Genomic DNA, 15359 nt, shown 5'->3' with positions numbered 1-15359 from the left:
TTCATGACCTAATAACAAACAGTGAATCTGATCAATATTTTCTAGTTATCACACCTACACAAAGATATAAACTTGTTGCCAACTTTGAAGAGCATTTTTGATTTTATTTGTGATTGCTGGACAGAAACATTTGTTTGGGTACCTTTATCTCTATTTCAATGATGCATCCGGTATTTTTTTATACATTCTTCTTTTTCCATACAAAAATTTTCTTTCCATGTAACAGCGATTTGTTTTTGCTCAAATAAAACGTCATAGAATTGCACAAACTTGGCATAATGCCCAGCCTCAGCACTGCAAACTGACCATGATTTGAATCGTTAAAGAACAGCTTAAACTTCAACATACATTTCCACAAACATAATAAAAATAAAACACAGCAAATTCTGCAGTTCCCTTATGATTTACTACAACAAACACTAATGTATTCAATGCCAAAATAAGTACTAATCAGAAAATGATGGTTGAATTTCAAAAGTGAAAATGCACATGTGCTATGCACATACCTGGGTTGAAACATAAACATTTTCTGGTGATATCGTGTGTTGCTTCATCATTTCTTTTTCACAGCTTTTTGGTGGGGTGTGGGAGATGCAAATAATCAAAAGCATTATTTGTACTTCAACTTGTAGAAGAATCTCTAAATTCAGTTTTAAAATTTACAGACAGAGGAATAAAGGTTTACAATAAAGAAAAGAATGCAAATGAATATTAACAGCAATTGGTTTTGATCCAAACTGTACCCTCACATACAATGTTTTCTAGAAATGATAAACTTTCTAGTTATTTATACTTAAAAAATGAGAAAACTATTTTGCAAGCAAGTAAAAATTATAAAACCATTACTAACAGACTTTTTTTAAAGACATGAAGACTTTTTTAAAAGTTATTTTTTCACAGCTTTTATTCAGGAAAAATTAAATTATTTGTATTGTTGAGATATATTTGATAACTCAGGATAATTAAGCATATAAACCATATATCACTGACAAGGAATTGAGATGAAAACTAAAATGATTGACAGAAGCACCAAATCTAGTAATTCCTGTTAACGTACAAAAAAAAAAAAAAAAAAAAAAAAAAAAAAAACATGGTGTTTACATACAAAAGATTCACAATCTGATAGAGTAAAAAATATATAATTGCAAAGAACATAGACAAATGTTAAGTAAATAAACTTTCAAGAAGTAAATTTAACGCAAATAAGCCCCCTTCCAAAAAAGAGGAAAATTATGTTAAAAATTAAGGAGACAGAACTGATTGAAGACAATTTAATAATTTAGTAGCTATGTAAGTTACTACTAATAAATTCATAGTCCAATATATGTAAACTTTAAACTTTTATAACATGCTTTCATTTTGTAAGGTTTCTAACATCATATCATTTTTTGGTAAGTAATGCGATAAATTAAATATAAAAATATGCATTACTTTCTTTAATATCATCTAATTAAAAATTTATTTACTTACAAACAACTGCAATGCATGGTAACCATTTAACTGATTTAAATTAAGCAATGCAATTTAAAGTTTTTTAGTCAGTTTTTTTTTTTTTTTTCTTTTTTCTTTTTTTTCTTTTTCTTATTCTGTTCTGGAGCACGAATTATAATTTCAGTGGTGGAACAACAGAGTGGCTCGCATTCTTGAGTTTATATAGGAGCAATAATAATATTCCAGAGGATATGAATACTAAGAATACATTTCATGGGGATGCAAGGCACGGGATAAATTGAGAAATCCAGTCTTAAAATGACGTCATTAATTTAGAAGGGAATATAATGGAATCAAAGATACAGTCCAAATACATCATACTGCTTCCAACTACTCAAACTTTATATACTTTGCAACCTATTTTTACATTGAGTTTTCAAATGTTAAAAAAGGCCTAATAATATAAAAATGAATTGAAAATAAAAGTTGTGCATTTATTATTTGATGTGAAATGCCTGAGCTAAGCAATTAAAGAAATGTTATGCATTTTCAACAAAATAATTAGGATCCCTAATCCTCCTTGCAAAAATTATTTTGTGCCCTATGGTCATAAATGTGACACGCCTGTTCAAACAACAAACGAGGATGTTCAGTGGCCCGGCCATGTTCTTAAATAAAAAGCCTCTAATTCAAACAATTTCAATCCTTATCTAAGCTCCAGCAAACCAGGTAGTATGTCTCAAGTAACTAAAAAGTTAGTATAAAACAACCAAGAAAGACTTAAAACATATAACCAGTCAGTATTCTTATATAATAAACTGCTGAATGTATTTAAACCATCGAAACTAGTCTTGTAAAATTTACAAATATCACACTGATTCTTGTTGTTTAACTTCTCCAATAATAAACTGCTGGTTTAAATTACAAAAAAGGAAAAGCGAAAAAAATATAAATATTGGAAAAAAAAACCCAAACATTCATAAATAAATTAACGGACAATGCTGATGGCCTCCATGTGACCATTAACCACCTTTATTCTTTTCCTCCCAGTATTAGTTGAAGCTCTAAATCCATTATTCATAAAGTTTTCATCTGCAACTATTAGGTGTGGATGAAAACTTTGAACAAAACTTTGAAATGAATTTCTTTTCAGGCTACATTCTTTAATAAAATACATCATCTGTACTTCAAAACTTTCCACCATCTATACATTTAAATTTTGCTGGTCAGGGCTGGAGAGGGCCTACAAAACAGACAAACTATCTGTATGAATTATAATACTGCTGGACTCGCATAATTTTTCTTGTAGCCACTCTATAGCCTCCTGAATTACTAATAGTTCATCCTGATATATGGAATTATATTTTCCTAATTTAAATTTCTTATTCTCGATTTCAGTACCATGATAAAATACAAAAAAATAAAATAAAATAAAATAAAAAAATAAAGTAACCTCAACCCCAAAATGTTAGTATATACATCTATCTTTCCAATTTTTGGTATTAATCTACTAAATTCATTGAAATGTCTCTCTTTTGCATGAATTAGATGGTGATTAAAAACTGAAAATGCTGGGGCTCTCCATAATCATAAAAATTTGATCTTCCTGCTCTCAACATATATTTTCTGTGTTAAAATTCATACTGCAATGAGGATTAGTGGGGTATCTGGATACAGAGAGCACTGGAATATTTATACTATTACATTCAAATTCCAAAACAAGTAAAATAAATAATTAAAAATAATTAAAATATTTAATACCTAGTAACGACTCTTCCACCAAAAACATAAATGGTATTTTTCTCTACATCTATGCACATCTGATGGTCAAACACTAAGCTTGGGCCACCCATTTTTTCTGTATCATCTGTGATTAGTGTCCACTGATTGGAGTCAATATCATACACATAGAAATCACTCTAATAAAAACAGTTCACACATTAACTGATTTTTGGCTTCAGTTTATTTAAAAGAATGAAATAAATATTTATAATAAATTTATTACCAGATTGAATATCCATTTAAATTTTTATTCTTAAAATTATGAAGATTATGTGAAAAAAAGGTTTCTTACATTTAAGTAAAAACTTGCCCTCATTACAGAATCTAAGTACCGTCCTAGTGTGAAAATTTTTTTCCTTTCAGGATCAAGGCACATTTTATGACATGATCGAGGACTGGGTCCACCCTAAAGTAATGAAAATAATCCTTTAGAAGAACAGTTGTATAAATTACAGTACAGAGATGAAAATTTAAAAAATTAATCAGATTCCAGATTAATATCTAAAGTGGATATAAATTTACAGCCTTGCAGCATGATGAGTCAATTTTTAACTTGAATAACTTTTTAAGTTTGTTGGAAGGCCAATGTTATAAAAATAAAACATGTGACATCAATGATTTACAAAACTTTCCAAAATGTTAAAAATATAATATTTAAGAGTTGGCAAGAGAGCTGTTTGTTTTAAAAGATTTTATTTAGTTCATTCATGGTGTTTGTCACTATGGTTAAATTTTAAACTACTTCCCACAAGCTACCTTTTCAGATCATACCCAATATGGAATTCAAATTTTATACATATAATAATTGCTAATGAAGTGATTTTTTCAAAATCCGAGCTAAGTTTTAAAAATTTTAATGTTAAAATGACTTTTCTCACATTTATTCATTTAATGAACAAACTTAAAACTCTCAGAATTTTACTGTCTGCACCATCAGATAGGGAAATGTTTTTTAAAATGAAGTTTATATGAGATTTTAATTTCATATTTTGGTAAAATCGCTAATACGATAAATGTTGAAAGTAAAAGAATGATTTTTTCAATTGAACAATTTGTTTGATAATGTGTTAATGATACTAAAATGATGAAAACAAAATATTTATATATAATAAGAATAATCAGCAATTAGTCATTATCAAAGGATAGGCCATTACAAATTTATCAAGAGTGATCCCCCATTATTTATGATATGAATTTATAGATGAGATGACGTAAAGAGAATTACTTAATCTCACTCCCATTTAATAATATGATAAATTATTTTTCTCCTTTTAATTCATTAATAATTTTATGAATTTTAGATAAAAGCTTATTCTATAAAAATCTTATTTTAAAACATTTTCTTCCTTTATCTGTTCTACACCAGAAATTTTTAATTCCTTTTCTATATAAATTCACTTTCTAACTGGTAATAAATTCCTTGTTTTGTTAAAGTGAATGCCTTTATCACATTTATGATTTTTTCCCAGGCTGATGACGGTTATTACACATTGTTGTCACCCCCTTAGGCATTTGAAAGTGAAAGAAAGATAAAAATTCAATCTAGCCATTCTTGGCATAACTTATCGTTCTAACAAAAGAAGAGGATGGCTTGTGTGTTCGAGGGTATATTTAAAGTAACAATTATCTATAGTGAGTCTTTAAGAAGCCTGTATGCAAGACAGAGATAATCTGGGACTAACCATTGAAGGGTTAAGTGTTAAAAACAGATGCTTAAAAAAATAATTAAAAAAAAAACCTGAGGGGGGGGGTTGAAGAAGTTTAGACAAAAATAGACATGCAAGACATCCATGATCAAGATAGTAATTCAAAGTTAAAAGCTTTTTTGATTAAAACTACTGAGCATTCAGTAAATATTTTTTAAAACTTTGAGATAAAAGAATTCTTATACCTCACAAGAAGTATCTTGAGACAAACATGTCCATGTTCCAGTAGGTATGTGGTAACTCCAGAGATCAGCCAAATCTGTCGTCCCATCCCAGCCACCAAAAAGATATATTATTTCTATATAAAATTAAAAAAAAAGATTCAATATCAATCTATTTCATCATTTAATCTACATATATTTTCCACTCCTTTAAAATGCAACTTACTTCAGTCGGTATTATTTATTTCGAAACACTTGAAGGTTTAAAATATTTTTAAAAGTTATTTATAATAGTAACCAACCCTATTTCCCAACTCAAAAAAATGCATCTTTTAACTCAGATTTTGAATGTTTACAAGCATAATATCAGTGTTATGTTCAGTGGCCCTACTCAGCCACTAGTAAGATACCATATTAAGAGATATGCTTTTAATGACAGCAGTATAAAATACAACCATGTTTTAATTTTTTTTTTTAATTTTATTCCTGCTGACAGTTTTAAAAAGTAAAACATGAAAAATAAAAATAAATAAATAAAAGTTAAAAAAAAGGAAAAGTGTAATATATTTAGTAAAACAGGGTTCGTACATATTTATACACACAGAAATTAAGGACTTTAAAGACCATTAATGAAAAAATTAAGGACCTATGAGCAAATGAAAACTGAATAAATTCAATTAAAAATATTATCTATGCCTGAATTTCACTTTTGTAATACCATTCTAAAAATAAAATAGATCCCTAAGTATGGCACATTATTATTAAACATGAATTAATTAACAGTGAAAGTTTGAGAATAAAATAAACATTATGCAATTTACAAGTAGCATTAAATATTTTACACTTATAATAGTTGGACATATTTGAAAGAAGATAAGTGACATTTATATTTTACTAACAGTTAGCTTTATGTTGATTTTCTTTTTTTATGTCTCATTTTGTCACATACTTGTTCAGGCTAGAGGTTTAGTAAATAGCAGGTAGATTTTATGTCAAGCATCATAAGTTAAAATGAAAAGTAAGATCATAATCAGCATGATTCATGACAAATGATTCATGAATTAATGATTCATAACAAAAGACAATGTTGTCACCGCTGTTGCTTGTCTAGAGAGAGACCTGTTGATTAGAACAAACCTGAAAGGCCTGTTGTAGGCACAGTTGGCAAGTTTTGAAAGTGTTGTTGTTACAAAACATTTATGTCTTGTAACAACAAAACTCAACAAAATATTTATGCGTCATTTTGATTTGAAGCCTTCCCAGACATTTTGGCAAATTTTTATTGATTTCCTCCTCTTTAAGCATCTTTTCTAACAATCAGAAATTTGTCTCAATATGCAAACCAATGCTCTGACTAGTTTCTGCATGCTTTATCTGCTAACTTGTCAACCTCTCCACAATATATCTATGAGTGTTTACTTGATCTGGTAAAAGTTAAATAGTTCCAACCCCCCCCCCCCGACAGACATGAAGCAAATTATTGCTATGTCTGAAAGTAATTATAATATCAGACAAAGGTTTAAATAAGCCTCTTATTTAAAAAGAAATTAGAACATAAAGGCATGTTCTGATGCTAACGAAATCAATTACAGCTCATGGGGAAGTTATTAAACAAGAACAAATTCAAACTTTTAGTGATCAAATATTATACAATTTAATTTTAATTTAAGCTGGCTCAGTAACTCTATCATATGAGGAAGCAAAAACAGGAAATTCTAGTGAAGGCTGAAATCATGAACAACTGGGTAATTTACATAATAACTGTACATATCTTTGAATAATAATTTTCTCCATGTATTGAGTTTTTTCCTTCAACAGGTTTCATTTTCATTTTAGAATTTTTGGATTAAAGATTAAAGATTTCTGCTATTCCAAAATAAAATTTAAAAAAAGTACATTAGAATGTATAGAAAAAACGGCTAATTTTATTACTTTAGTAATATGAACATTCAGAAGAAATATGAAATATATACGGTAAGGGTCAGCTAGTGCAGCAGAATTTTTAGAATTCAGTGACACACCGAGCAACAAAATCTAGAAATGGCAAACTTTTAGAATTTAGAGCAGACATTGGAAGTAGAATTTAGAAAGGCACTAGGCAGCAGAAAGGTTGCACAGAGATTGCATCAGGAGGGAAAATGCGTAGTGCCAGCCAGTAAAACATTCAAATAGTATGTTTTCATTGTTCTTCTAGACGTTCTCCAAAAAGTAAGAAATTCATTGCAAAATACATCCATTATGTGTTAATAATATGGAGAAGACACTAGTTGTCACATATCTCTAGAATCTTCTAGAATTGTGGGTCTATAAATCTTGCCTTGAAATTCTTTTAAACTTTCCAAGCTCCAATGTCTAAAATTCTGAAGAAAAATTGTCCTTACCAATTCTGTAATAGCAAAAAGCCAGAAATATTTTGGAAAAAAAAAAAAGGAGAGAAAAATGTAAAAATAATTTTATAGAGAAAACTGATGCACATTCTGACACGATTACACAGAAAAAAACTCTTACTATGAAAAAATTTTAAAAAAGACATTTTTAATTAACTATATAGCTAATTTTGCTTTTACTAAGAACTGTTTCGTAAATTGTGCTTTATACATACATTTTCTATACATTATACCTCGTTTATTTTTCAGACTCAAAATAATGTATTATAAGTTGCCAAAATAAAACTTTACAATATGACAGCAAAAAATAAAAATGTTTTATTTTAATGTTATTTTTAAATATAATTTCAATATATTATTATTATTTTAGCGAAATTTATCAATGTTACAATGTTTCAAAAACAATTGTTAAAAAATTCCCAGATCTCGGAATTAAAAACTTTTATAGAAACTGATTTTAAAATCGCCAAAATGTTGATAAGTTGCCAAATTCAGAACCGTTTAATAAAGGCGAAAAGTTGTTTAAGAGCTCTTCTTAGAAAAAATGAATTCCGAAATTCCTTACGTTTCACTTCTTGCTTAGAAACTCCAGTACCCCACCATTTATGTAAGAAATAGGAACAAATTATAACCCATGAACCCATTCAAAAGATAACCATATGTATCAGTGAATCGCCAAATATATTCCTCCAAAATGATAATTCACACTCAAAATGGCAGTTGTAAAAACAGACAGACATTTCTGATGATTAAAATTAAAGACCTTCTGCTGATTTTGGCCAAAATTAAGGACTCTTAAGGACCAAAAATCGATTCCAAAAAACTTAAGGACTCTTAAAGACTGTACGAACCCTGGTAAAAGAATTTCAGTTGCTGTAATAAATTTTAAATCTGCACTCAAAAAATATATTTTTTATTGAAGCACATAACAGACACATAAAAACTACAATGTGGGAGAAAACAGAGACAGTCATCATACTGAAATGCAAAATGCTTTATGCCTCAAACAATTATAGTATAACTATTTTTGAGTACTAACAGGTTCACAAGAAAAGAGCATAAAATATGGACGATATAAAACTCGAGAAAGAAATCTGTTATTCTGGAATGAAACATGAACAAAAGAAATATATTTAAGTGTGATAAATTATAATTAGAGTGAAAAATCATTATTTTTTAAATAAGTTTTAACTTAAGAAATAATACTCAGCTTCACTTGAAGTTTGTGAAAAATTTTTAAGATATGAAATACTGATAGATTATGTTAGCCAAACAATTACTTGTATAGCAGTACTAAATAAAATAAAATCAATGTAATTACTTGTAATTTTTTTTAGCCTTATCTTAAAATTTCAGTAAAAACCAAGTTTCTATAAAATTGCAACTAATAAATTACCCAAGAAAGAAATAAGCAACACAATACATAAATATCTCGAATTACCAATTTTTTTTTAAATATGATTTGATATATGGCATGCTTAATATTAAAAGGCATCTTTTATTTTTTGGTAAGAACAAATAAAAAATTACTATTTTAAAAATGCTAAATACATTATGCATTGTATTTTAAGTTTTGCTTGTTACTGATTTAAATAAAATATAAACAGAGAATTTAAGCAGGAGGGGGAAAATCTGAAAGCTTTCAAATTTTATATTATGCACAAAAGGGCATTAAAAAAATTTTTTTTTAATGTTGATACATTGATACAGATGTTATACAGGGTTTTACTGCTTTAGCAGTATTTGCCTATAAACCTGAGAGAGTTCCACAATGGGCATGTGATAAGTTCCTGAGTGAATCCTATGGAGGGAGCAGAGAGAGGAAGGAAAAGGATGAAAAATTCCTCAATTTGCCCTTTGAAGCTGACTAGGGAGTAGAAATTAAAGTCCAGAGCAGTGGAGTAGCGAGCATAATTGGCGCCGGGGCAAAATACCTTTTTGGCACCTCCTCCCCCGAAAAAAAAAAAAAAAAAAAAAAAAAAAAAAAAAAAAAAACAGTGATGTGATGAAAATCTTGTTTGGAGACCATTTGGTGCCCGGGGCATCATACATCCCCTTGCCCCCCCTCGATACACCAATGGTTCAGAGGCTGGTCGAGGGGGTAATCAGGTAATCTTTACATGTTCGCGTGTTGCCATCTATCGGTCTTTCCATAAGAAGTCTCAGAATTTGGATTTAGGCTTAGTTGACAATTTCTGTGGAGTCAGCTATTGGTCAAAGTGCAAAGCATGCTGGAGAAGGAGATTTAGGCTAAGTGATCTGCTCATGTACTGCCATCTATTGAGTGGTTTTACAGTCTTCTTAATTTTCTTCAGCAAACTTCATGAAAGTCATAGTTGCATAGAAACCGACTCTTAACTTCTCCGAGGGGCTCTTTGCAGCTTTAATTTTCTCTATTAGTTGGATAACTGTAGTGAGGAATTTCTTGATCTTTTCATCTTTGAGCCAAGTCAGGATTTCGTTGGTCTCTTGGTGGTGGTTGTAACTTCTGTTTTAATTTTGAACTGTACATCTGGTTTTGCTGTGCTGGTTTCTGCTGCTTTCATCTCTGTGAGCATCTGAGGAAAATTATCCAAAGAAAATCTGGGGTTTTATGTACTGGAGGTTTCAGCTGGGAGTCTTGGTTTTTACTTTCAGAACGTTTCTTGTAGTAGCTACAACCCCTGTAACTAAGGACGTGATCATGTTCTTCACATTTAAAACACATAAAATTCAATTCGACAGCAATATCCCAAAATATTTACAAACAGCATATCTTTAGAATTTCCGATAAACAGTCTCGTCAACTGGAGATAAAAATGTTTTTTTCCATATGGTGTTGCCATTGCTCGTTTTGAAATCATTCAGTTTGTTAATCAAAAATTCGTTTACGAAATTTGAAATAGATAATAAAACAAATTTGAAATTAAAAATTCAGGCTTCCAAGTTCCCACGTTTAGTTGGAGTACTAAAGTATTCAAAATTTGACAGCTCTAGGTACAGCTGTTTTTTTCATAATGCAAGAAACATTCATGCAGATCCTTCATTATTTAATTTCTTTAAATATAATACATGGCAATAATATTTGGTGGCAACAGTTTGAAAAGTGAGCCAAAGCAGAAAGTGAAACAATGCAAAACAGCATTTTGAAACTAATAACCCTTAGGGTCTAATGCTCCTTCGAGCTAGTAATTAAAATTTGAACTGCAGAAAATCGAACTCAACATATGAAGATCAATTATATCCTTTCATTTTCCCCCTCCTTAATTAGGAAATAGTCTTCACATGCTTATAGCATGGTGCTATTATTTTCCAGAATTGCAGAAATTTTTGAATATGAAACTAATAGTAAAAATATTCTAGAAATTTTCTAATATTTTTTTTATCAAGTTGATGAAAGAGATACAGAAAAGAGGAGAAAATATTGGAATAAAATCAAAACAAAATTTCAGACTGCTTAAAAACACTACTTATTTAAATTCAAATCGTAAGCTTTAGAGTGCTTACATTCAACATTTTCCAAATTTTGAGTGCAGGTACATACAAGGCTGCAATAAAAAACTTGAATTTTAAAGAAAAAATTAGAGTTGTATAAATATCAAAGGTGCAGCTTACACAGACAGGCTTCATACCAGGAAAATATCAAATTAATGAGACAATTTTTTTTCTTCAAGTATATCTCAATACGTTAATATACTACTAAGCATACTACATTTTTTTTATAACTACAAATTTTTTGCATGACATACACTAGCTCTTTATGTCATTATTTATTTTTGAGGTAGACCAAAAGCATTATATATGTTAGATAGTTAAATACCAATTTTTAAAAACTCAGATACCACAGAAACAATATTTATCAAACTTATTTATACAACAAACTCCTACAGTTGCACATAATTACTGCAATAAAGGGGCTCATTTTTTATAACACACATGCATACACTGTAAAAAATTATTATTATTAAAAATATTGTGTATTAGTAATGACAAAAGATAGATAATTTTTTATGGATTCAGATATTACAGACACAATATTTATCATATTTATTTACACAACACAGTTACAGTTATGTGCAAGTACATAATAATGGGATGCATTCTTGTTTTTATATTTATTATACTATATACAGATTACATTTAAAAATAAATCCGGATATATTGATTTACATTAAAAAAATTAATGAGAATCAACAGTTACCAGAATAAACATCAATACACATTTGATGACCACCTCTCATTCCAGGTCTACTGCTGGTATTTTCTAAAATAAAATTATTTATTAAAAAACCAGAATAAATATAAAAGAAAATTTTTAATAAAATTTTGGAATTCAGGTAATGTTTCATCATTTTATCATACCTGAACTTTTTGATGGTATCAGAGGAACCCATTTCGGTTTTGGTGTCTGCTGTATTAGATAATGGTCTAGATATCCCTCTAAAACAAATATTAATACACATGCTTATATTCAAGACAGAAGTAATAACAAAACAACATAATTAGAACTGCATTTTTATAAAACTAAGCTATAATTAAAAAATCAGTACACTTCTTAAAAATTTTGATAGCATTAACAACTTGATTCATCAATTCAATTGAAGCCTTATAAGTTTCACAAATAAAACCTATTTTGTGAAGAACTCTGAATTTCAAATTTGCGTGGCTAACAGGCTAAACATGGAGTTCATACAATGCTAGATTACTGGTGGCTGAAAAAGATTTTTCCTATGTGCAATAGAATTACAAGTCAAAAAATAATAAAAGAAAAACTCAAGCATAATAATTACAATCAACAGCACCATGAAAACATTCCGAATTAGCACACATGTTGAATTCAACATGACAGAAAATCGATATCTTAACTGAAATAAAATAATATTCAACAAACTTTAGTTTAAATGACAGAATACAAACCTTCAGCTGCAACTATCAATAACTTTTCTGCTGAAATGTAATCTCCATCAATAACCTACAAAAACAAATAAAATTCTCTATTACAATATCAATAATATTACAGAAAATATTCATAAGTTGTGTTAGGTTTAAAACATAGTTCAAGCCATTTAGCTACTTAAATAGCTGTTTCATAAAAAATATAGTTACAAAGTAGTTCACAAAGCTATTTAAATATAAAATAAATGAAATAATATATAACCTTTTTTTAAAAAATATTACAAAAAAGAAAAGACACTTAACCAAGCACTGATGAAGTTTCGTCAATAAAGCATCTTCTAACTGAACACGAGTTCTTTTTTGTAAGGATTCAAAAGCTTCAGTATAGTTATGCTGCCGGAAATGTTTCAAACATAAGCGAATAGCTTCCCTCTCCCTATACTGAATATAAAACAACTATTTGTACAACATGAAAATTAACACAAATACTACAATTACAAAACAGAAATAGATATTTTATGCTCTAATAAATAATAATAATAATAGTTAAAAAAAGCTAAGAAGACAATTTTTCACTTAACTTTAACAACTGAATTCGAATACAGTTAGGTTAGTCCATATGTTGGAAGACAGGAAAATAGTATGTCATTTCAATGATAGTCATAGGCAGTGAGTAAAAAGTCTTACAGAAGTATTACATTCAACAAATCTAGAGATTTTTTAATCATCAGCCTTTTGTACAAACCACAAGATGATAAATGTGCAAAAAAAAACACCTTTTAAAGATATTGTTCCATGATCCTATTTTGAATGTGTGTAAAAAAACTTACCAAACTGATAAACCATGAGAAATACAGTACGAAGTCGGAAATCTGGATTTTTGGGCCACCAGCCAATAAATAAATAAATAGATAAAATAAAAAAATATCTTCTCACCCCACTTATAAAATCTAGGAATATAGAATATAATACTCAACAAAACCAAGCTGGTATACTGTAAATTCAATTTTTCTTCCATTTACATGAGATTCTTGTATGTTACTTTCAAACACTTGCTGGCTAGGAAGCTCCCCCATAGTCAATAAAAATGTTTTGATTGACTTCTTAGATATCGCACTTTCAGATCTTGAGTGGTTGTGGGCAGTGCCGGTACTACATATTTTGCTGCCCAATGCAATCTCTTTAGGCCCTACATTCTGCTATTTGGTACTTCCCTAAATCTAAAATATTTGCTGCTCAGTCCCTCTTCTAAATTAAAAAAATTTTGCCCCTCACTAATTTTTGATGTTTGGTACTCTTTCATCTGTCCCATGTAAACAATAAAAGAAGCCCCAATGTTCTTACATCTACAGATCATTTTACTAGATTTAAAATCCAGGAATTTATGAACTCCAGAAAAAACAAAGAACTGACAATTGGATTTTGTACTGTATTTATTTTAAACCACAGTACAAATTCAACATCAGTAGAATCTACTAAATGCTTTCAAAATATGAGCGTACATGCAGCAGAGCAGAATAAAACATTATTAGTTAAAAAGGGAGAACAGTTTTTGGATAAAATAAATGTTTATGTTAAATTAAAAACAAATAACATTTTAAAATATGCTCAATACTTCACAGATTGCACATAAACAAAGCACGGAAAGCAAAACTGAAACATCTCTTTATTTTATATGCTAGCATTCCATTTATTTCGCTACTGAAAAAATATGACAAACTTATAGTGTAATAATGATTTATGAACACATTTAACCCTTTCAACCCGACTTTTGCAGGAGTAAAATTTAACTATGAAAAGAAGTTTCATTTAATGCTGACATACTAAAAGAGGTGTAATATGAGTTTAAAGTTTTTAATTTTTTCCATTTCCCGGAAATCTCCTGGGACAATATGTCCCAATCATATTGTCAATGATGATGACAGGCAATCAGGACTAGATCGCCCATCATCATTGTTGTCCTAGACAAATATTAAAAATCATAGGGAGCAAATATGTCCCAGACAATCGGGACTATTTGTCCTGATTGTCTGGGATATTACCTTTTCTCAGAAAACAAAACTAAAATTTGTGGTGATATATAATGGGAATATTACAAAATGTAAACTCTGCCACATGCACCAGTTCATATACAACAAAAATTTTCATATATGTTTCATAAACATAATATATCAGCATGTGGTAATTTGATCACTGATGGGACATATTAACCCACTGTTAAATACAATTGAGACAATATATCCCGCAAAAAGAATTTATACAAAATTTCTTAAATCTGACATTAAAAAAGTTAAATTATTACTTAATAAGAACATTAAGAACTATTTAATACTAAGCATGCTTTAAGTATTTGCATTTGCTGTAAAATTTAAAAAAAAAAAAAAAATAGACAAACTGAAACTTAAGTAATCAGCGTGCTCAAAAACATAAGTGCGTCATCTGCAATTTAAAAGTGTTGCCAGGTTTTTTCTAGTCACATATTTGTTCCCCACTTCCTTAAAAACCCTGCAAACTTAAAAACAAACCCATTTAAAAGTGGGCTTTATTTTCTCAATAGGCCATGAAATCTAATCTCTGGGACGTATGTGCCCATTAAGGCCAAAAGGGTTAAAACAGGTATTCATGCATTTTTCCGTCAACCATAATGACATCAAATAGTGCGATTTAGGGCCATTAATGGATGTCATAACACATTCATAAGATCTTACTTTTGGTTTTATAGAAACCCAATCCTCTATAAGCCAGGTTAGTTTTTGTAAAAGAAGGATAAAAATTAACTGCTCTATTTTTCTTTTACATTTTAAAGAAATGATTAAAAAATTTTACCTGTATTTTACAGAGAAAAGTAAGCAGTGCAGTATTTTCAGAGTTATAGAGCTAATTAATTATACTGATGTGCATACTCAAAACGTTAAGATACTGGGGTTCAGCAATATGGCACAGTAAAAAAACAATCCAATTCTTATTTATACAAATTTATTTTGTATCAAATTTGCAAAGAAAGTGATTGTTTAAAG

The 15359-nt window shown here is 29.2% G+C and overlaps 1 protein-coding gene across 2 annotated transcripts in view; it reads right to left on the bottom strand.

The window, feature by feature from the left end:
* muskelin (muskelin 1) overlaps positions 1-15359 on the bottom strand; it is a 67434-nt gene that overhangs the window by 31603 nt on the left and 20472 nt on the right. For both annotated transcript variants that reach the window (XM_035368176.2, XM_035368175.2), the window contains exons 6-12: positions 12646-12783; positions 12364-12418; positions 11809-11886; positions 11648-11710; positions 5105-5217; positions 3506-3619; positions 3193-3350 (exon numbers count right to left, since the gene is read on the bottom strand). In XM_035368176.2, the coding sequence (XP_035224067.1) occupies positions 3193-3350; positions 3506-3619; positions 5105-5217; positions 11648-11710; positions 11809-11886; positions 12364-12418; positions 12646-12783 (719 nt within the window). The remainder of the gene's footprint in view (positions 1-3192; positions 3351-3505; positions 3620-5104; positions 5218-11647; positions 11711-11808; positions 11887-12363; positions 12419-12645; positions 12784-15359) is intronic.

Source organism: Stegodyphus dumicola, chromosome 1 (assembly GCF_044657685.1).
Source record: "Stegodyphus dumicola isolate Sdum_Otavi_A_Nest chromosome 1, ASM4465768v1".
NCBI classification, from domain to species: domain Eukaryota; kingdom Metazoa; phylum Arthropoda; class Arachnida; order Araneae; family Eresidae; genus Stegodyphus; species Stegodyphus dumicola.
Note: the sequence above shows the minus strand (reverse complement) of the source record. Positions and strands in the feature narration are given on the sequence as shown.